Source organism: Bos grunniens, chromosome 1 (assembly GCF_055505025.1).
Source record: "Bos grunniens cultivar Pamir isolate PY7600 chromosome 1, Bosgru_T2T1.0, whole genome shotgun sequence".
In the NCBI taxonomy this organism is placed as follows: Eukaryota; Metazoa; Chordata; class Mammalia; order Artiodactyla; family Bovidae; genus Bos; species Bos grunniens.
Window position 1 is genome coordinate 91285941 of NC_141165.1, and position 24060 is coordinate 91310000.

Below are 24060 nucleotides of genomic sequence, written 5' to 3' on the forward strand. Positions count from 1 at the left end.
AGGCTTCCCTGTCCTTCACTATCCCCTGGAGTTTGCTCAAATTAGTCGATGACACCATCTAATCACCTCATCTTTTGTTGACTCCTTATCCTGCATCAGGGTGTTTTCCAATGAGTCAGCTCTTCGCACATACAACCTATAATAACTATTTTTAAAACACCAATATGTTAAATAGAACTACGTCTCTAATCTACTTATTATGGGCAGTTCATTTTATGAAGTTAGTATGAAAGTGAAAGTGAAGTCACTCAGTCGTGTCCGACTCTTTGCAACCCCATGGACTGTAGCCTATCAGGCTCCTCCGTCCATGGGATTTTCCAGGCAAGAGTGCTGGAGTGGATTGCCATTTCCTTCTCCAGGGGATCTTCCCGACCCAGGAATCGAACCCGGGTCTCCCGCATTGCAGGCAGACGCTTTACCGTCTGAGCCACCAGGGAAGCCCTCCTTGCTATTTAAACTAGAAATGGACAAAAAGAAAAGTAAAAATTTTAAGCCAGTATGATTATAGTTAGAGATAATATATACTGAGCCTGTTTTTTCCCCCGTTTAATCTAGGTCCAACTCTGTTTCTATTACACTAACCATCAACAAGAGAGACGCAGGAGGTCTAAACCTAGCGAGAGCCGCTCTTTCCCCAAGAATTTATGGTCCTCGGGCTACTCTCGCCACTGGGAACTCTATGGTCCCGGGGCGGGCTGGGAGGCCTGCGTTTGAAAACCGTGGCGGGAAGATGGCGGCCGCATTTGTCGCCAGGGTCAGTTTTTCCCGAGTGGGAGGACGCTGGGACTCTGTGTTTCCCTGAATGGCGGAGAAGATTTCGCGATGAATATAACGCGCTGGAGTGGGAAACAGCGACGTTCAGCGTCAGACTTAAATTCCTCGTCGGGAAGCGGCTTTGACGGCAGTGACAGCCCCTTGCTCCTTTCCGGGCCGGTGCTGAGCCCACCTCCGGGCCTGGGACGCAGCTTGAAGGATCGTGGGCGCCGGCCGGCCGGAGCTACAGGTACTCCCAGGCACTCCGTGGGCAGCTCAGCCGGGCTACTAGTCGCGAGGTGTCCTTTCGACGCGGAGCTCGCTCGTTTGCAGGACCCGCTCGGCTCCTACTCCCTTTCTCAGTTTGTGACTCCGGCCCTGAGCGGCATGTCACTTTCTGTTGACAAGGAAGAGCTTTTAGTCCGTGTTCAGAGACCTCCTGGTATTAGTCTTCAAGTGGTTTCTGGGTTTTTATTCTTTTGACATTTATTTACAGAAACAACTTACTAGTTGGCCAAATCTCATCACCTGTAAGGGATTCACGCCTAATAGTGCCAGTACTCCTTACAGATACTTATATGGATGTGTTTTATGGCAGGTTATATATAACACGTAGGAATTTCAAAACTCAGTAGAAGGCTAATTACTGAAGTCTTACGTTAAAACTAACTACTTCCTTACTTTTTCTGTTTTTTGTTTTTTTCCCCAAAAGGGGAATGCAAGCAGACGTTTCCTGATGATCAAATAGACAAGCTGCTGTTGGCAAATTGGGGACTTCCTACAGCGGTTCTGGAGAAATATCACAGTTTTGGTGTAAAAAAGATGTTTGAATGGCAGGCAGAGTGCCTTTTGCTTGGACAAGTCCTGGAAGGAAAAAATTTAGTCTATTCAGGTATTCAAATTTGTGCAAATTAATTTCTGTACCATTTTTAAGGCATTATGAATGTAAAGAATGCTCTACTGAGGTAAGGCAGATGAAATTTATAACTAGATAAAGTCTTAAAATATATGAAAAGCAAAGTTTCATAATATGCATACCTAAGTTATGAAAATCCCATTATATGGTGGGGTGGGGAAAGGCAAAACCCCTGCAGTTTAAAGAGAGTTATCTGCTTGCCTTTCCTCTGAACAAACATTCATCCCAGTGTGAGCATGCAGTATGCGATGTAAATGTGTTCTTCCCACAGTTGATCTCAGTTGCCTTTCAGTGTGTGAACATTTTACAATACATATCTGTTTATAAGTTGACCTGCTCATACAGGAGTATATACATAAAACCCTATGTAATAATATACTTTATGAAAGGTTATATGGGCTTTCAAAAGTAATTTTGACTTATAAAACTTTTAACCATCGGTCTTTAGAATACTGACTTTAGAATCTAATCACTTGGTAAGATCAGTTTTCTCTGAAGTTGTGAGTTATCCAGATTTTTCATTATGGCTGCCAAAAATAGCTAGGAAATTTACTATCAATAGATATAAATTCTCAATGGATATGTTGAGTTTGAATAAACTCCGGGAGATAGTGAAGGATAGGGAAGCCTGGTGTGTTGCAGTTCATAAGGTCCCGAAGAGTGTGACACGACTTGGTGACCGAACAACAAGATACAAGTTCAGGCTGTTTACTGGCTGTGTAACCTTGCAGGTTACTTGAGAGACAGGAGGAGAGAGGGAGTGAGAACGCACATAGAAAGCATGAGTGCCTGGTTGTGGGCTTAGAAAAGTTTTTGGCACATAGGAAGTACTCTTTACTAACTGCTAGTGGCAGTTAGTGGTAGTTGTAGAGTGCACTGACAATTTCAATTGCTTAAATACTTGGGTGTCATTCATAACTCTGGTCACCAACTTGCATAAATTTATCACTGGGTCCAGTGTCTGTTACCTCATATATCTTGATTATGATCAATACTGTTTGTTCTTGGGTACATTACCTAGTTTACTATCATCTTCTAGATTATGCAATAGCTTTGTAACCAGATGTTCACGCTGGTTTTAGAAAAGGCAGAGGAACCAGAGATCAAATTGCCAACATCAGGTGGATCATCGAAAAAGCAAGAGAGTTCCAGAAAAACATTTATTTCGGCTTTATTGACTATGCCAAAGCCTTTGACTGTGGGATCACAATAAACTGGAAAATTCTGAAAGAGATGGGAATACCAGACCACCTGACCTGCCTCTTGAGAAACCTATATGCAGGTCAGGAAGCAACTGTTAGAACTGGACATGGAGCAACAGAGTGGTTCCAAGTAGGAAAAGGAGTACATCAAGGCTGTATATTGTCACCCTGCTTATTTAACTTATATGCAGAGTACATCATGAGAAACTCTGGGCTGGAAGAAGCACAAGCTGGAATCAAGATTGCCTGGAGAAATATCAGTAACCTCAGATATGCAGATGACACCACCCTTATGGCAGAAAGTGAAGAGGAACTAAAAAGCCTCTTGATGAAAGTGAAAGAGGAGAGTGAAAAAGTTGGCTTAAAGCTCAACATTCAGAAAACGAAGATCATTTCATCCAGTCCTGTCACTTCATGGCAATAAATGGGGAAACAGTGGAAACAGTGTCAGACTTTATTTTCTTGGGCTCCAAAATCACTGCAGTAGGTGATTGCAGCCATGAAATTAAAAGATGCTTACTCCTTGGAAGGAAAGTTATGACCAACCTAGATAGCATATTCAAAAGCAGAGACATTACTTTGCCAACAAAGGTCCGTCTAGTCAAGGCTATGGTTTTTCCTGTGGTCATGTATGGATGTGAGAGTTGGACTGTGAAGAAGGCTGAGTGCCGAAGAATTGATGCTTTTGAAGTGTGGTGTTGGAGAAGACTCTTGAGAGTCTTTTGGACTGCAAGGCGATCCAACCAGTCCATCCTAAAGGAGATCAGTCCTGGGTATTCATTGGAAGGACTGATGAAGCTGAAACTCGAGTACTTTGGCCATCTCATGCAAAGAGTTGATTCACTGGAAAAGACTCTGATGCTCGGAGGGATTGGGAGCAGGAAGAGAAGGGACGACAGAGGATGAGCTGGCTGGATGGCATCACCGAGTTGATGGACATGAGTCTGAGTGAACTCCAGGAGTTGGTGATGGACAGGGAGGCCTGGTGTGCTGCGATTCATGGGATGGCAAAGAGTCGGACACGACTGACCGACTGAACTGAACTGAACTGAATCTTTTCTTTCTGCTCTTCCTTTGCTTCTGCAGCCAAAGTGAACTCTGTAAAGGACATTTATGAATTTGTCACTCCTTTTCACGTTCACCTAACTCACTAATCACTCTCCATTGCTTTCAATATAAATTTCTTACATGGTAGGATTATAAAGCTTTTTTTCTTGTGACACTTTCATGTCTCTTTTACTGCCCTACTTGTGGCAACCTACTCCAGTATTCTTGCCTGGGAGATCCCATGGAGAGAGGAGCCTGGCAGGGCTACAGTCCATGGGATCATGAGAGTCTGACACGACTGACTGACTAAACCTACCTACCTACTTGTATTTTTTGTTTCAGGCATTCAATTACCATCTTCTGAATACACCAACTTTCCTTTAGATCTTTACACATGCTGTTTTTTTCTGCTTGGGATTCCTTTCTTTTTCCCTTTTTTGCTCCTTTGAAGTTCTGTTTCCTTTCCATAAACCCTTATAGCTCTTGTCCTTCAACGTCTATCATAGCTTCTATTACAATGTATTTAAACTTTTTATTTCCTCACAGCAGGGCTTTTAACTATTCAGTACTTAAAGGAAACGATCTTTAGGTGTAAGCTAGGTACTCAGTAATATTCATCATTTATTGCTGATATAAAGATTTCTTTGTCTCTGTTTTTCACTGGGAGAGTATTTAGAAAGCTGGTTTAAAGTTGGGCATTTCAGGGTTATAAAGGTTTCAAATGATAGGTGGTGGTGCTTTAGTTGCTAAAGTTGTGTTCTACTCTTGCGACCCCATGGACTAGTCCTCCAGTTTCCTCTCTCCATGAGATTTCCCGGGTAAAATACTGGAATGGGTTGCCATTCCCTCCTCCAGGGGATCTTCCCAACCCAGGGATCAAACCCACATCTCCTTTATTGGCAGGTGGGTCCTTTACCACTGAGCTACCAGGGAAGCCCTAATGATAGTTTGTTATTGTTGTCCAGTTCAGTTCAGTTCACTTCAGTCACTCAGTCATGTCCGACTCTTTGTGACCCCACGCCAGGCCTCCCTGTCCATCACCAACTCCCGGAGTTCACTCAGACTCACGTCCATCGAGTCAGTGATGCCATCCAGCCATCTCATCCTCTGTCGTCCCCTTCTCCTCCTGCCCCCAATCCCTCCCAGCATCAGAGTCTTTTCCAATGAGTCAACTCTTCGCATGAGGTGGCCAAAGTACTGGAGTTTCAGCTTTAGCATCAGTCCTTCCAAAGAAATCCCAGGGCTGATCTCCTTCAGAATGGACTGGTTAGATCTCCTTGCAGTCCAAGGGACTCTCAAGAGTCTTCTCCAACACCACAGTTCAAAAGCATCAATTCTTTGGCGCTCAGCCTTCTTCACAGTCCAACTCTCACATCCGTACATGACCACAGGAAAAACCATAGCCTTGACTAGATGGACTTTTGTTGGCAAAGTAATGTCTCTGCTTTGAATATGCTGTCTAGGTTGGACATAACTTTCCTTCCAAGGAGTAAGCGTCTTTTAGTTTCATGGCTGCAGTCACCATCTGCAGTGATTTTGGAGCCCCCCAAAATAAAGTCTGACACTGTTTCCATTGTTTCCCCATCTATTTCCCATTAAGTGATGGGACCAGATACCATGATCTTCGTTTTCTGAATGTTGAGCTTTAAGCTAACTTTTTCACTCTCCACTTTGACTTTCATCAAGAGGCTTTTTAGTTAGCCTTGAGCTATTTAGTCACTGGATATGATTTAAAGCATTTATTAATGCAGTGTATCAAATATTACTCATTTTTGTGATGATCTTGTGGAATAACATCTTTTAGCTCCTACAAGTGCTGGGAAGACTCTGGTTGCTGAGCTACTTATTTTGAAGCGGGTTTTGGAAATGCGGAAGAAAGCTCTTTTTATTCTACCCTTTGTTTCTGTGGCTAAAGAGAAGAAATACTATCTCCAGGTAATTTTTTGTTTTACGAAGTTTGAAATTTTGAAAGGCCTATTATTGGCAGCTTTGGTTTTACTCATTTGAAATAGAATTATAAAAGCAATTGGAAAATAAAATTTCTTTCTTTACATCTCAATCCATGGGATTACAAGAGAGTGGTACATGACTTAGCAAGTAAACACCACCAATGTAGCTTTAAAAGTTGACCATTTATGAGAGGAAACTTTAAAATTACTGCGTAAAAGAGAAAGGACAGTTAAATCAAGAGTAATTGGTGAAAAATATATAAAAACTTAAAATATTGCTTAGAAAATAGAGTGCTTTAATTAGCATATAAATGTGCAGATTAAGAATCAACATCTTAAGTGAATAGTAGGACTAAGCTGAAGCATGGAAAGGAAGTATGTTTGAGGAAGCATATCCCATCCTAATTGAGGGAACATTTGGGAACATAAGAGGATGAAGAACAGGCTCCATTGATGCTTATGTACAGCTCTAGTTGTGTGTTCTGTTCTGCTATTCTGCAAAAATGAATAGTAGCAGTATATATTTGTGTGATACATGGTCTTTTAAGGCATTTTTACAAGTATAATACTTCATTAAATAGAATAAAATTTATTCTTATTTCTGCCTTGAAAAAATATGCTTTTGGAATGGCAAGATTATTGTACTGGTAATCCAAAAAATCTGAGTTCTAGTCCCAGTTTTGCCACTAACTATGTCTTCAGGCCAGACATGTAATCTGCTGGATTCAATTTTTCATTGGTAAAATGAAACTATGGGTTAACTCAATAAATACTCAGAAACATTTTATTGAATGAATAGCTCTAAAATTCAATGGTTCTGTAAATTTTTTTAACGTTATTTCAGAGACCAAATAGCCAACAAAGCTGGTTCTACATGGTAACATCTTTTCAACTTAGACCAAAGTAGGAAAATGATGTAAGGATCCTTTTTATTGAGAAGGTATGTTAGTTAAAAGTTAAACTAAAAAAAAAACCACCCACTGCATTTGAGTTTTGAAACCCTTTCTTTTGTTATATTAAAAAAAAACTAGGTTTTAGAGAGATAATGAAAATATTTTCCTCATGAAGTATAAATTTGTTTCTGAACATATTACATTAGTGTTAAAGAAGGAACTAGTTTCTTGCTTGTTTATTAGATAAAACATGTTAGTGCTTAAGGTAATTTTTGTTTTCTTCTGTAAGGCTCTTTCTTCTATAAGGAACTTGTAGAACTCATTAAGTATGCCATTTTATTCAACTCTGTCTTAATAGAAAATCCCTCTACTGAGTTTTGTCAATTCTAAATCTTATTTTTAGCGTTTGATTCTAAAAAGAACCAATGTGCCTTGACCAGGAATAAGCACCAGTTGTCTGATAAATGTCTTTTGATACTTACATCTATGCTTGGGGAAAGAACCAATTCAATATTCATAAATTTTCAACTCTTATTTTTCTGTTTTACTCAAATTAGAGTCTATTTCAGGAAGTAGGAATAAAAGTAGATGGTTACATGGGCAGTACCTCCCCAACAAGGCATTTCTCTTCTTTGGATATTGCTGTCTGCACAATTGAGAGAGCCAATGGTCTGATCAATCGCCTCATAGAGGAAAATAAGATGGATCTTTTAGGTAAGTAAATAAAGAAATAAGTGTATACTTTCTCTGTTTTTGATAGAATGGTGTGGAGCCATTATGATTTCTGTATATCTTATGTTTTATTCTAATGTGTGTCATCTTCTGGAGGTAAGAATTGGCATCTGTAATGTTAGGAACTCTGTTAAAAAACGTTTTGCATCCTTCTGATGTTATTGACTCTACTTACATGGCATCTGGTTCCATCACTTCATGGGAAATAGATGGGGAAACAGTGGAAACAGTGTCAGACTTTATTTTTTGGGCTCCAAAATCACTGCAGGTGGTGACTGCAGCCATGAAACTAAAAGATGCTTACTCTTTGGAAGGAAAGTTATGACCAACCTAGATAGCATATTCAAAAGCAGAGACATTACTTTGCTACCAAAGGTCCGTCTAGTCAAGGCTATGGTTTTTCCTGTGGTCATGTATGGATGTGAGAGTTGGACTGTGAAGAAGGCTGAGTGCCGAAGAATTGATGCTTTTGAAGTGTGGTGTTGGAGAAGACTCTTGAGAGTCCCTTGAACTGCACGGAGATCCAACCAGTCCATTCTGAAGGAGATCAGCCCTGGGATTTCTTTGGAAGGACTGATGCTAAAGCTGAAACTCCAGTACTTTGGCCACCTCATGTGAAGAGTTGACTCATTGGAAAAGACTCTGATGCTGGGAGGGATTAGGGGCAGGAGGAGAAGGGGACGACAGAGGATGAGATGGCTGGATGGCATCACTGACTCGATGGACGTGAGTCTGAGTGAACTCCAAGAGTTGGTGATGGACAGGGAGGCCTGGCATGCTGAGATTCATGGGGTTGCAGAGTCGGATATGACTGAGCGACTGAACTGAACTGAACTGAACTTGTACTTTTGCACTTTACAAAACATAAAGATTATCTTTGAGTCCTCAAGACACTTTTCATTGCTTCTTTCTTGATAAAGCTTACCACGAATAGAAGGAAATAATCTTCCATCTCTGCAATTAATGTATATGTATTCATTATCATATTCTGGTACTATGATATCTAGATCAGGCCTGGACCCAGAGACTACCATTTAGCAGACTGATGGTAGGGAGCTATAGAAATTAGCACTGTATTTGAGCTTGGGACTATTCTGTCTTAATCCTTTTTTTTTTTTTTTTTTTTAACCACTTGGGAAAGCTCACTATGTAGAGGTAGGAATAGGAAGAGAATGATTTTAACAACAATGGAAACTGCAAGAATATCAGTTATTCATGTTATCTTGGTGAACTTAAATGGTAAAATTAGGGTAGGATAGAGGTGGGGAGTGAAATAAAAAATTAATTAGACATGGGCTTTGCTCTGTCAAGCTTAGAGAGAGGAATCACATTCATTAGTTTGTATCAGAATTGTCAGATTGTGTTGTATCAGGTTAAGTGTTATATCCAGTACACTTAGCACAGTGCCTGGCACACTAGATAGAATAAATATTTTTTGGATGAATGAATGAATTCTGAAATAACTCATCATACAATATGATTTTGAAAAAGCTTACTGATAAGGAAGAAGAACATCATGTGTCATTAGGAAATAGTCTGAAAGATCTGTATTTTCATAGGGGAATTTGGGCTGGGTCAGAGGACACCAGTGCACACATAAATTAAAATGTTTAAATGAGGCATTGGTTGATAACTAGATTTTTGGTAATTCTTGAGCATTATTCCAAATAGATAGACTAGTTTCTCCAAGTAGCGGAGAAGAGAATTATTATATTTATGTTTTATAGTAGGGTGAGTCCCTAGTCTACCATAATCAAACAAAACCATCCCCTTAAAATCATTTATTGCTTCTTGATCTGATTCTGTTTTCCTATGCACTTGCTAACATCAGGATGGTTGCCCTGGTTGTTTTCCCCATAGAAAAGTCAATCCACTGAATAATTTTCAAGGATGTCTTTAATTTTCTTTGTACATGTATTTTACAAGGTTGCCAGTTAAGCATCTGAATTTTGTATTACCTGCAATGTACTGTAATAACAATTATTTATAGTATAAGATTAAGATACTCAGTCCTTCAAAATTCTTAATTGTGAAATTCTATAAAACTTAATATCTGGAAAATCTCTTCAGGAATGGTGGTTGTGGATGAATTACATATGTTGGGAGACTCTCACCGAGGGTATCTACTGGAGCTTTTGCTGACCAAGATTTGCTATATTACTCAGAAATCAGCATCATGGTAAGTACCTGAAATAGTTAAGTTCTTGAGTTTCCAAACAATGTTGAGAAAGTGCAAAAGTGTTTAATAAATAGTTGTTAAATACATTAAAGGAGGGTCATACTTATTTAGAACAAACTCATGTACAGCAGTTTATTTTTTTTCCAAAAGAAGTACTTAAGTCTAGGAGTGATTTTAGATTATTTTGGTAGAATAATTTGATTATTTTCTAGAATGAAAACATTCTTAAATTTTTGCTCACCACATTTATGATAGAATTTTTAAAATCCAGTTTTTGTATTTGTTAACTATACACACATGTAAATAGTCAATGCTAATTATGAAAAATAACATTTCTTTGTCCTCTACTTTCCAAAGGTAACTATTTTCAACTCTTACTGCTTTTTAAAAAATTGACTTACAGTGATATCTCTAAATATAGTTACTTACGTTTTTTAGTTTTACACATTATATCTTGACTTTACTATGGAAAATGAAGATCTAGTTCTTTTTTATATTCTTTACTCACCCCAGCCAATTTCCTCCTTTACCCTCCTTAGTTTTTGTTTATCCTCTGATTATATTCCCATTCTTCAGATATGTTTATGCCCTTCAGTTCAGTTCAGTTCAGTCGCTCAGTCACGTCCGACACTTTGCGACCCCACAGCACGCCAGGCCTCCCTGTCCATCACCAACTCTTGGAGTTCACTCAGACTCACGTCCATCGAGTCAGTGATGTCATCCAGCCATCTCATCCTCTGTCATCCCCTTCTCCTCCTGCCCCTAATCCCTCCCAGCGTCAGAGTCTTCCAATGAGTCAACTCTTCACATGAGGTGGCCAAAGTACTGGAGTTTCAGCTTTAGCATCATTCCTTCCAAAGAAATCCCAGGGCTGATCTCCTTCAGAATGGACTGGTTGGATCTCCGTGCAGTTCAAGGGACTCTCAAGAGTCTTCTCCAACACCACAGTTCAAAAGCATCAATTCTTTGGCGCTCAGCCTTCTTCACAGTCCAACTCTCACATCCATACATGACCACAGGAAAAACCATAGCCTTGACTAGACGGACCTTTGTTGGCAAAGTAATGTCTCTGCTTTTGAATATGCTATCTAGGTTGGACATAACTTTCCTTCCAAGGAGTAAGCGTCTTTTAATGTCATGGCTGCAGTCACCATCTGCAGTGATTTTGGACCCCCCAAAAATAAAGTCTGACACTGTTTCCACTGTTTCCCCATCTATTTCCCATGAAGTGATGGGACCAGATGCCATAATCTTCGTTTTCTGAATGTTGAGAAAACAAAGTACTGGAGATTAGTGGGGAACTAACTCCAGAAAGAACAAAGAGACGGAGTCAAAGCAAAAACAACACTCAGTTGTGGATGTGACTGGTGATGGAAGTAAGGTCCGATGCTGTAAAGAGCAGTATTGCATTGTAACCTGGAATGTTAGGTCCATGAATCAAGACAAAATTGGAAGTGGTCAAACAGGAGATGGCGAGAGTGAACATCGACATTTTAGGAATCAGTGAACTAAAATGGACTGGAATGGGTGAATTTGACTCAGGTGACCATTATATGTTACTAGTATGAGCAGGAGTCCCTTAGAAGAAATGGAGTAGCCATCATAGTCAGCAAGAGTCCGAAATGCAGTACTTGGATGCAATCTCAAAAATGACAGAATGATCTCTGTTCGTTTCCAAGGCAAACCATTCAATATCACAGTAATCCAAGTCTATGCCCCGACCAATAATGTTGAAGAAGCTGAAGTTCAACGGTTCTATGAAGACCTACAAGACCTTCTAGAACTAACACCCAAAAGAGATGTCCTTTTCATTATAGGGGATGGAATGCAAAAGTAGGAAGTCAAGAAATACCCAGAGTAATAGGCAAATTTGGCCTTGGAGTACAGAATGAAGTAGGTCAAAGGCTAACAGAGTTTGGCCAAGAGAACTTACTGGTCATAGCAAACACACTCTTCCAACAACACAAGACAAGAGTACACATGGACATCACCAGATGGTCAATACTGATTATATTCTTTGCAGCCAAAGATGGAGAAGCTCTATACAGTCAGCAAAAACAAGACCGGGAGCTGATTGTGGCTCAGATCATGAACTCCTTATTGCCAAATTCAGACTGAAATTGAAGAAAGTAGGGAAAACCACTAGACCATTCAGTTATGACCTAAATAAAATCACTTACGAATATACAGTTGAAGTGACAAATAGGTTCAAGGAATTAGGTCTGATAGACACAGTGCCTGAAGAACTATGGATGGAGATTCATGACATTGTACAGGAGGCAGTAATCAGGACCATCCCCAAGAAAAGAAATGCAAAAAGGCAAAATGGTTGTCTGAGGAGGCCTTACAAACAGCTATGAAAAGAAGTGAAAGGCAAAGGAGAAAAGGAAAGATATACCCATTTGAACGCAGAGTTCCAAAGAATAGCAAGGAGAGATAAAAAAGCCTTCATCAGTGATCAATGCAAATAAATAGAGGAAAACAACAGAATGGGAAAGACTAGAGATCTCTTCAAGAAAATTAGAGATACCAAGGGAACATTTCATGCAAAGATGGGCACAATAAAGGAGAGAAATGGTATGGACCTGACAGAAGCAGAAGATTTTAAGAAGAAGTGGCAAGAATACACAGAAGAACTGTACAAAAAAGATCTTCATGACCCAGATAAACACGACGGTGTGATCACTCACCTAGAGCCAGACATCCTGGAATGTGAAGTCAAGTGGGCCTTAGGGAGCATCACAACGAACAAAGCTAGTGGAGGTTAAGAAATTCCAGTAGAGCTATTTCAAATCCTAAAAGATGATGCTGTGAAAGTGCTGCACTCAATATGCCAGCAAATTTGGAAGACTCAGGAGTGGCCACAGGACTGGAAAAGGTCAGTTTTCATTCCAATCCCCAAGAACGGGAATGCCAAAGAATGCTCAGACTACCGCACAGTTGCAGTCATCTCACATGCTAGTAAAGTAGTGCTCAAAATTCTCCAAGCCAGGCTTCAATAGTATGTGACTGTAAACTTCCAGATGTTCAAGCTGGATTTAGAAAAGGCAGAGGAACCAGAGATCAAATTGCCAACATCCATTGGATCATCGAAAAAGCAAGAGAGTTCCAGAAAAACATCTGCTGTATATGCCAAAGCCTTTGACTGTGTGGATCACCGAAGTGGGAATACCAGACCACTTGACTTGCCTTCTGAGATATCTGTATGCAGGTCAAGAAGCAACAGTTAGTACTGGACATGGAACAACAGACTGGTTCCAAATCAGGAAAGGAGTACATCAAGGCTGTATATTGTCACCATGCTTACTTAACTTATATGCATTGTACATCATGAGAAATGTTGGGCTGGATGAAGCACAAGCTGAAATCAAGATTGCCAGGATAAATGTCAATAACCTCAGATATGCAGATGATGCCACCCTTATGGCAGAAAGTGAAGAAGACCTAAAGAGCCTCTTGATGAAAGTGAAAGGAGAGTGAAAAAATTGGCTTACAACTCAGCATTCAGGAAACTAAGATCATGGCATCCGGTCCCATCACTTCATGGCAAATAGATGGGGAAACAGTGGAAACAATGGCAGACTTTATTTTTTTGGGCTCCACAATTGCTGCAGATGGTGACTGCAGCCATGAAATTAAAAGACGCTTGCTCCTTGGAAGAAAAGCTGTGACCAACCGAGACAGCTTATTAAAAAACAGAGACATTACTTTGTCAACAAAGACCCATCTAGTCAAAGCTATGGTTTATCAAGTAGTCATGTATGGCTGTGAGAGCTAGACTATGAAGAAAGCTGAGCTCTGAAGAATTGATGCTTTTGAACTGTGGTGTTGGAGAGGACTTTTGAGAGTCCTTTGGACAGCAAAGAGATCCAACCAGTCCATCCTAAAGGAAATCAGTCCTGAATATTGATTGGAAGGACTGATGCTGAAGCTGAATCTCCAGTCCTTTGGCCACCTGATGCGAAGTTCTGACTCATTGGAAAAGACCTTGGTGCTGGGCAAGATTGAAAGTGGGAGGAGACGGGGATGACAGAGGATGAGATGATTGGATGGCATCACTGACTCAATGGACATGAGTTTGAGTCAACTCCGGGAGTTTGTGATGGACAGGGAGGCCTGACGTGCTGTAGTTCATGGGGTGGCAAAGAGTCGGCCATGACTGAGCCAGTGAACTGATGGTCTTAGATGTTGGCTTTTATCAACATAATATTTTTAGGATATGTCTCCTCAGGCAAGGGAAACAAAAGTAAAGATAAGTGGGATTACATCAAACTAGAATAAAAAGTTTTGCAGTGAAGGAAACTTTCAGCAAAACAAAAAGGCTGTATACTGAATGGGCGATCTTTGCAAATATGTATCCCATAAGGTATTAATAACTAAGATATATGAAGAACTCATATAATCCAACATAAAAACTGTTTAAGAAATGGACAGAGGATATGAGTAGACACTTTTCCAAAGAAGACTTACAAATGGTCAACAGGCAAATGAAAAGTTGCTCACCATCACTAATCCTTAGTGAATTACAAGTGAAAACCCTGAGATACCACCACACATCTGTCAGCATGACTTATCAAAATAGACATCAAATAATAAATGTGTCAAGGATGTGGAGTAAAGGGAAACCTTGTGCACTTTTGATGGGAAAATAAATTGGTACAGCCACCATGTGGAAACAGTATGGCAAACAGTATGGCAATTCTTCAAAAAATTTAAAACAGAATTACTGTATGATCCAGCAATTCTACTGTTGGGTGTTTGTCTGAAGAAAACAAAAACACTAATTTGAAAAAGATATGTGCACACTAAGGTTTAATGCAGCATTATTTACAATAGCTAAGATATGGAAGCAACCTAAGTGCCCACCAATAGATGAATGGTGTATTTATATACAGTGAAATATTATTCAGCCATAAGAAAGAAGGAAATTCTGCCATTTGCTACAACATGGATGGACCTTGAGGCTAGGACAGAGAAAGACCAATACAGTATGATTTCATTAATATATGTAATCTAAAAAAAGAACAAACAGTAGTTTGACATTAATAAAATTTAATACACTATATGACCCAACACACTTTTATTCCTAGGTGTATATCCTGTAGAAATTTATGCACATTTGTACCAAAAGACATGCCAAGAATATTGTTAGCACTATTTGAAATTAATAGTATATGTCTTTTAACATCATTTTCATTTGTTTTTCGCAGCCAGGCAGATTTAGCCATTCCTTTGTCTAATGCTGTGCAGATTGTTGGCATGAGTGCTACTCTTCCAAATTTGGAGCTTGTGGCTTCCTGGTTGAATGCTGAACTCTACCACACTGACTTTCGCCCTGTACCACTGCTGGAATCCATAAAAATTGGAAATTCAATTTATGACTCTTCAATGAAGCTTGTGAGGGAATTTCAACCCATGCTGCAAGTGAAGGTAAGTCATTTGTTGTTGTTCAGCTGCTAAGTTGTGTCCAGCTCTTTGCGACCCCGTGGACTGCAGCATGCCAGGCTTCCCTGTCCCTCACTGTCTCCCATAGTTTGCTCAAATTCATGTCCATTGAGTTGGTGATGCCATCCAACCATCTCATTCTGTGTTGCCCTTCTCCTGCCCTCTGTGTTTCCCATCATCAGGGTCTTTTCCAATGGATCAGCTCTTTGCCTCAGGTGGCCAATGCATTGGAGCTTCAGCATCAATCCTTCCAATGAATATTCAGAGTCGATATCCTTCAGAATTGACTGGTTTGATCTTGCAGTTCAAGGTTCTCTCCAGAGTCTTCTCCAGCACCACAGTTCAAAAGCATCATTTCTTTGGTGCTCAGCCTTCTTTATGGTCCAGCTCTCACATGACTACTGGAAAAACCATAGCTTTGACTATGGGCCTTTGTTGGCAAAGTGATGTCTCTGCTTTTTGGTTTTTTTTTTTTAATTTTTTTTATTGAAAGATAATTGCTTTACAGAATTTGGTTGTTTTCTGTCAAACCTCAACATGAATCAGCCATTGGTATACATATATCCCCTCCCTCTTGAACCTCCCTCCCATCTCCCTCCCCATCCCACCCCTCTAGGTTGATACACTGTCTAGGTTTGTCATAGCTTTTCTCCCAAGGAGCAAGCATCTTTTAATTTCATATCTGTGGTCACTGTCCACAGTAATTTTTTACCACCTGTACTGTTGTGTTTTATTGCATTTTCTAGCATGTTAACAATTTTTGAGTTAAACTGGGGGTTGCAAAGTAGCTGGATGTGCATTACATATCCATTAGAAGGATTCCTGTTGTTAACCTAGTTGGTTCCATGAAATAATTGGTGGTGTTGGTGAGAGAGGAAATGTAGTTGTCTTCAATTTAAATGTAATCATTTCCTATAAGTGTAAATAATAAAATTTTATAGATATTTCTTTTTAACTGGAGAAGATTTTCTTATGGCTTTGTTTACATTAATGTGGAAAATTGACCTTTTATTAAGTGATATATGTACAATATGTGCCCTTCTTGGTTGCTTCAGTCATGTTTGACTCTTTGTGACCCCATGTATATGATAGTAGAAAAAACATTTTTGGGGGTCAGAAAGACCCATTTCTGATACTTTATATAGGGATACTTGATGTGGCTGTGATAATAGTTGAATTCTATAACTTCTCCATAGTATCTTCATCTATAAAATGGATATAATGTTTGTCTTTAGTGTTTTAAGGATGAAATTTGATTTAAAAAATTGCCTAGCATCTAGAAAGTGGTTGATAAATACACTTTAAAACATTTAGTTCAGAGTATTTTTCTAGGGCTGAGTCTTCAGTCCTGAAGTTAAAGGACTGAATCTGGTATGAGGCATCTATTTTAAATGTAGATCTGTGCCTCTGAATACTGAAATAGTTAAGGGTAAGTTTAGAACTGGAAATAGGACTAAATTCATGTGTTTTAGTACACTCATAGGTGTATTTGTAGCTTCTGCATGCCTGGTATGGAATCTTATTTAGTTGCTTTGCTCTGTACTCCCAAATTTCATTCAGTTGTGCCTTGGTTACCTCAATAAATGTATCAGTAAGCAAAGTCATTTACTCTCCTGTTAATCTTCTTTTACCATGTCTCTGCCTCCACCCTGTTTAAATCCGTTTCAACTCTTACTTGGATCTATGCTTAAATCAAAAGTTAATCATCTATTTAAAATGGACATCAGAGCATGTAACCATTCTTCTCAAAAATCTGTGATGGTTCCTATTTCATGCGGAATGAATGCCAACATCTTTAAAGTAGCCTACAAGCCATATATGATCTGTCCCACTCCTTTACCCTGACTTCAGTTTCTATATTCTTTACTTCCTCCATAGCCTCTTTGCTATTCTGTATAATAGGCCAAGAAATCTCCCACCTCAGATTCTCTTTATGTGGAATGCTTTCCCCTCTAGGCATCAGTAGGGTTTATTCTTTGACCTTTGGACCTTTACTCAAATGTCACTTTCTCATTCTCATTCTCAAATGTTCTCTCATTCCTGGTTTCTATTTTCCTGTTTTATTTCTCTCCTTTGCACTTTGAGCATATTTTATGTTTTACTTATCTTGTTTTTATCTATTTCTTCCTGCTAGAGTAGACACGTTCTGAGGGCAGAGCTTTTTTTCTGCTTTATTCTCCATCCCCAGGCCTTGAATAATATATGCACATGCTAAGTTGCTTCAGTATTGTCTGACTCTCGTGACCCCATGGACTGTAGCCCGCCAGGCTACCCTATCATGGGATTCTCCAGGCAAGAATAGTGGAGTGGGTTGTCATTCCCTTCTCCAGGCAATCTTCCTGACCCAGGGATCTAACCTGTGCCTCTTATGTCTCCTGCATTGGCACGCTGGTTCTTTACCACTAGTGCCACCTGGAAAGCCCATGATAATATATGGCACCCAGTAAATAATTACTTAATGAGTGAATGTATTGATCAATTAATCTAGTTACACACACTGACCTTCCACTTTTGGTCACCACTGGAGTGTTTACAAATGCTGTTTGTTCTGCTTGAAATGTGTTCCTTGTTCCTCAGTTACCTTTTATTAAGATAATGTTTTTCCTTCACATCTCTTCAGTTTCTCAGGGAAACTTTTTTTTTTCCTTCCATATCTCTCAGATTTATGGCAAATGTGAGGCTTCAAAACACCACAAAATTCTCTTTGATAGTACATATTATGATTGTATTTTACTTTTGTTTGTTTAGTACTTTATTGTTTCCCTACTGGGACCCAAACCCCTTAAACATAGTACCTTGGCTATCTTTTACTCACCATTATATCCCTATTACTTTTGGGTTGGAGGTCAGTAAATATTAGTTGAATGAATATAAAAGATTCCCTACTCACCTTGCATCATAAGGAGGTTTCTTTTCTTCTCTCTTTTCTGTTTTTTCTATGTTTTATTACTGAATTTGTAACTGATTTTTATCATGCTTTTGAGTATAAAAACCTTGCCATTGAAGCAAAATGAATGACTTTAAACTGATATGAAAATGTTTTGAAAGTATCACTAGAATGGCTACTTCTCTTTCTTTTTTAGGGAGATGAGGATCATGTTGTTAGTTTATGTTATGAGACTGTTCGTGATAACCATTCAGTATTACTTTTCTGTCCATCGAAGAAATGGTGTGAGAAGCTGGCAGATATCATTGCCCGTGAGTTTTACAGTCTGCACCATCAGGCTGAGGGTAAGTAGTGATGGAAAGGAAAGGAAGTGATGAAAGGAAAGCCTCCATTCTTAGGACATTTTCTTGAAAGTAATGTTAATAATTATATTAGCAAAGCATGGTTCTTTTCATCATTGCCACCACCTGGATGGATCCTTTGTAAAAGTATGTTTTTGTGACTAATCATCTTCTTATCCTCCTTATAGATAATATGTATACACATTCAGACTAACTAATCTTCAGAATTTCAGTATATTGGATTTATAGAGGTATATACTAAGGTTCTTCATTTAGGATCCATGGGCTTTGAAAAGTTGACTTCAAAGCCCCCTAAATTGTATAAGAGACTTCACATACACACATTTTTGTCTGGGGAAAGTAGTCATATCTTTTTTATATTTCTAAGCTCTGACTCTAAAGAGAGTCCCGCGTACACACACACACACAGTATACACATGTAGTTTAAAATCAACTTTATTGAGGTATAATTTGTCTAGAATAAAATGTACCCACTTGAAGTGGAACTTAATGAATTTTAACAAATGTGTTCACCATTGAACTCCTCACTGTGATCAACATATAGAACATTTCTGTCACTCCAAAATGTTCTTTTTTGCTTTCAATCTCCTCCCTCTATCCCCAGCTTCAGGCAACCAGTCATATATTTTCTGTCACTCTAGATTAGTTGTGCCTTTTCTAAGAATTTCATATAGTAAATGAAGTCATATTATGTGTATGTGTCTTTTGTGTCTGGCTTCTTTCACTCAGCATGATATTTTTAAGATTCATCCAGATTGTTACTTTTATCAACTCGTTTCTTTTTTATTGCTGAGTATTGATCTGTGCATATTGCTATAAACATTAGTGTATATTTTTACTCACTCTGGGGTGAGTAGTGTTTCCTCACCACACTAGATTGTGGCCCCTTGTGATCAAAGATAAGTGCAGGGAAGACAGGAACAGTTCTGGTTATAGAACTTTAGGATATTTTATGACTTTGTTATGTTGGTGGCATCTTGAGGATAGGTAATGGATATCTCAAGCCTAGCTTCAATTAGTAAACTTTGTATGAAGTTTATATTAGTAGACTTTGGTCCAATATTATAACATGTCTTTTAGTTCTCTCTTAATCAATGCTTTCTTACTATGCCAGCTTATATTTTTTTTGTGGCAACTATGATAACTTACATTCCTTAATGACCAGAAACATTATTTATATTTTCTTTGCATGAGCTTCTTATGATTTATAGCAGTGGTTTCCAAATCCTAGGACTTGAACTAGAGTCCGGGCTGTGATGAACTTTTCACCAGAAAAGTAAAGACAAGGTAGCACATTTTTCATACAGATGACGTTTAAAATTTGAAATTATCCGTACTAATTTTTTTATGTTAAAATTACTTTTCTTTTTAAATAAGGGAACAAAGATAATTTTTTAAAAATTTAAATTGTTTTTAGAGAAGTAAAAAATTGGCAACCGTCTGTGGTCCTCAGAATTTTAGAAGTTTACCAAAAAGATTTAAAAATATATAAAATATAAGATATATTCTGTGAGAAAGTTTACTAGTTCAGAAATCCAAAGTCTAAGTTATTTTTAAAGAAAATAATAGTTCTTGCATCTAAGAAAATCTTCTGGGGAAGTTATACATAGAGGCAAAAAACAGAGGGTAATGTATGATTAATTACGACATTGGCTCCAAAAAGGCTACAATTGTCACACAGAACTAAGCTCTGATGTGATTCTGACACTGCTGGTTTGGTGGGGGCACACGTTGAGCAAGGATTTATTTTAGGCTCTGAGTGATGGTATTTGTAATTTTCTCCTTCTTTCAGCTGGTTCTTTTGATCTCCTCCTGTGGCCTTGATCTCAACCTAACAGTGTTTCCTAAACTTTGGTACACATTAGAATTGCCTAGGGAAATTTAAAAATCATTATGTCCAGGTTGCATCACATCACAGAATCCAGGGGAGAGAGCCAGAAATCAATATTTTTAAAATATATCCAGGTGATTAATAAGTAGTTTCAGAACCATTGCCTTCTGTCATGACTCAGGCAGATAGCAGTAAAAGAGGTCCAAGGGGAGGTGAGCAGTGTTGACAGTTTTTTTGTGACAGGATTGGTAAGATCATCTGAACTTCCACCAGTGATGCTGGAACAAAAGGGCCTCCTAGAAGTGATGGGTCAGTTAAAACGTTCACCTTCAGGATTGGACTCTGTATTGCAAAAAACTGTGCCATGGGGAGTAGCATTTCATCATGCAGGTATCTATATATTTACTATGTTATTATGAAGCCCCCTCCAAAAATACTTAAAATTTCTTTATTTTTATGTTTGATTTGCATTTGATTTCTCATTAACCACTTAATACTCTTAAATTTCCTTTTAAGACATTGTGGATTAAGATTAAACAGGAATAAAACACATGCAGGATTATTTACTTATCTGTATGGTATATAAGTACTAGATACAAGCTTCTTTGGTACCACTGGGGATGTGAATTCTAAAGTGATTATGTTTCTATACTTTGTTTTCTTAGAATTTAGGTTGAAGTGGTACTTGCTATCCTAATTTTATGCCACTCTGAATATTTCCTTTTATATCTAGGGGTATTTGTAATATTCTTACAAATACATCAAAATTGAATTAATTTTAGAATTTGTCATATTGTTATTTTGAAATAGTTACAAATGTTTAAAACCTCATACCTAGGTTGTCAAAATTGCAAGGATTATGACAGTGAATTAAATAACTTCTTTCATGGAGTGATCTATCCATGTTGATATGTGCTAAGGATATGATTAAGAATATATTGTTTCTGTGATTAGGCACTTAACCTTTTTAGTTCACGTAAAAATTTTGTCATGCTACATAAAAATAAATTTAAAAAATATGTATCTACACACAAACACATAAAAATATTTTCATTGTATATAAACTATAAAGCATGCGAATAAAGTGAATATTGGTGGACCCACCATTTAATTTACAAACTAAGAACCCCAATTCTCTTGACTTTTTAAAAAAATAAAAATAAAAAATAAGCAAGATAAGTGTATATTCTGTTTGCTGTTTTTCTTTTACTCATGTATTTGTCCTTCAGATATTTATTTATGTGCCTGACCACTGTGTTGGATACACTGTTAGATACTGTCTTGAGTAAAGCACGTCTGTACCTTCAGGGTGTTCTTTTCTAGAGCAGGTTTTAGCAAACTACAGTCTGCTAGTCAAATCCAGCTGTTTTTGTAAATAAAGTTTTATTGGAATACAGTCTTGCCCATTTGTTTTACAGCTGTTCCATGTGACAGTGGCAGAGTTGATTAGTTGCAACGGAGATCATCTGTCCTGCAAAATCTAAAATATTTACAGATAAAGTTTGACAGCCCCTGATCTAGAAGGAGATAGAACTGTACTAGGGTTGGCAGACTGTGATTACTTCTTTGTTTACAGTCATAACAGTAGCTTAAAAAATCTTTACAAGGTTATATTAGATTCTCAGATCAATTTGTAAGTGATCAAGTGTAATGTTTTCCTCATATGTTTATAAATATATGCTATTATAATTTCTTTTTTTAGGTCTTACTTTTGAGGAGAGAGATATCATTGAAGGAGCCTTCCGTCAAGGTCAGATTCGAGTCTTGGCAGCAACTTCTACTCTGTCATCTGGTGTGAATTTACCTGCACGTCGTGTAATCATTCGCACTCCTATTTTCAGTGGTAGACTTCTAGATATTCTTACTTATAAGCAGATGGTTGGTCGTGCTGGCAGGAAAGGCGTAGACACAGTAGGTAAGTGAGTTTGAATTCTATGATAGTGTTGCTGAAGGATAGTGTCAGTCTACTTGAAATTGAATAGCAACCTATTTCTCATCATGTTATATTTCTTTGTTATCCAAAACTAAAAGTCACCTTTTGGATTTACTTACTATTTATATAGAGTATAACTTAAAATCTTCATATCGTCAACTATTGGTTTTTCTAGTAATGTAAAAAAATCTTTGTTAGAAGATTTTCTTTTGTGTTATATACAGTGAAATGATTCAGTATTATGTTTATCAGATGGCATCACATTAGCTGGAAGATGACCTTTAATTTCCAGTACCATCTGCTATTTTGTGCTAATGAAGGGATTGATTTTTTTGGTTATTAATTTTTTTAGTTGTCTGGTATTAGAGTTTAGGGATTCTGAGAGCTGGGAAGTACTCTCTCATACTTTTGAAATAGGAACTTCATGTACCCTCTTTCTCTTTCTAAATTGGTACTGACTCTGAAAACACATTTTCAATTTTTTGTATAGCAAGTAGTGATAATATTGCCAGCAGTGTAAATAAAACTTAATTTCTTAAGTAGTAGGGAAAGACTTGTTTAAATTAAATATCAAGACGGCAGCAAATATTCATGCCTGCTATATTTTTCTGGGTATGACTAAATTGTTGAGTCTTCTAGTGTTTAAGAACTTTGAGAGGAATGTTCTCTGTCACACTTTCTTTTAGTTTGTTTTTCCATGTTCAAGCAATAGCATTTCTATCTTGTGGTATAAGATGGCTACTGCAGTCTCTGTTATCACATCTGCATTTCAAAATGGGCACATCCTGCCCTTTAAGGGCACTTCCCAGAAGTTACACATAGTATTTGTTCTTAGATACAATTGACCAGAACGTAGTCACATGTTTATATTCCCCAGATACAGGGAAGCTGATGAATATAATCTAGCTGAGTGGTCATCAGTTCAGCTAACATTTAGGGGTTTTATTAAAGGAAGAATGAAGAAGTGAAGTGAAGTCACTCAGTTGTGTTCGACTCTTTGTGACCCCATGGGCTGTAGCTTACAAGGCTTCTCTGTGCATGAAATTTTCCAGGCAAGAGTACTGGAGTGGGTTGCCATATCCTTCTCCAGGGGATCTTCCCAACCCAGGGATCGAACCTGGGTCTCCTGCATTGCAGGCACACACTTTACCGTCTGAGCCACCAGGGAAGCCCAAAGGAAGAATGAGAGAATGGCTATTAGGGTGGACTATCAGTCTCAGTCCTAGTAGCAAATGATTCATCTATCTATAATCCCTGAGGGCCATTGGTCTTTTAATCAACGTTTGTTGATTAAAAAAGCCTTGTAACTCATTGATTTCTATTACTATAGTCACCAAAGAAGTTTATCCTGCTTCAGTCTCTTACTTTAGCTACAAGATATGCACATTTGACCTAAATCAAATCCCTTACGTTATACAATAGAAGTGACAAATAGATTCAAAGGATTAGATCTGATAGAGTGCCTGAAGAGCTATGGACAGAGGTTCATGACATTGTACAGGAGGCAGTGATCAGGACCATCCCCAAGAAAGAGAAATGCAAAAAGGCAAAATGGTTGTTTGAGGAGGCCTTACAAATAGCTGAGAAAAGAAGAGAAGTGAAAGACAAAGGAGAAAAGGAAAGATATACCCATTTGAATGTAGAGTTCCAAAGAATAGCAAGGAGAGATAAGAAAGCCTTCCTTAGTGATCAATGCAAAAAAATAGAGGAAAACAATAGAATGGGAAAGACTACAGATATCTTCAAGGAAGTTAGAGATACCAAGGGAACATTTCATGCAAAGATGGGCACAATAAAGGACAGAAATGTATGGACCTAACAGAAGCAGAAGAGTTTAAGAAGAGGTGGCAAGAATACACAGAAGAACTATACAAAAAAGATCTTCTTGACCCAGATAATCACAGTGGTGTGATCACTCACCTAGAGCCAGA

The 24060-nt window shown here is 38.3% G+C and overlaps 1 protein-coding gene across 7 annotated transcripts in view; it reads left to right on the forward strand.

Annotated features, from left to right (window-relative positions):
• Positions 1–590: 590 nt before the first annotated feature.
• The window catches only part of POLQ (DNA polymerase theta), a 105452-nt gene continuing 81982 nt past the window's right edge, over positions 591–24060 (forward strand). For 2 of the 7 annotated variants that reach the window (XR_015164872.1, XR_015164873.1), the window contains exons 1-9: positions 596–1003; positions 1466–1645; positions 5723–5853; positions 7318–7474; positions 9563–9671; positions 14882–15101; positions 18200–18347; positions 20440–20586; positions 21899–22111. Coding sequence is in view for 4 of the 7 variants with exons in the window: in XM_086403990.1 (XP_086260116.1) it covers positions 823–1003; positions 1466–1645; positions 5723–5853; positions 7318–7474; positions 9563–9671; positions 14882–15101; positions 18200–18347; positions 20440–20586; positions 21899–22111 (1486 nt within the window). In the remaining 3 variants the exon portion in view is untranslated. Of the gene's footprint in view, positions 1004–1465; positions 1646–5722; positions 5854–6706; positions 6808–7317; positions 7475–9562; positions 9672–14881; positions 15102–18199; positions 18348–20439; positions 20587–21898; positions 22112–24060 lie in introns of those variants that run through there. The other 5 variants (XM_086403990.1, XM_086404000.1, XR_015164871.1 and 2 more) reach the window with 5 other exon arrangements.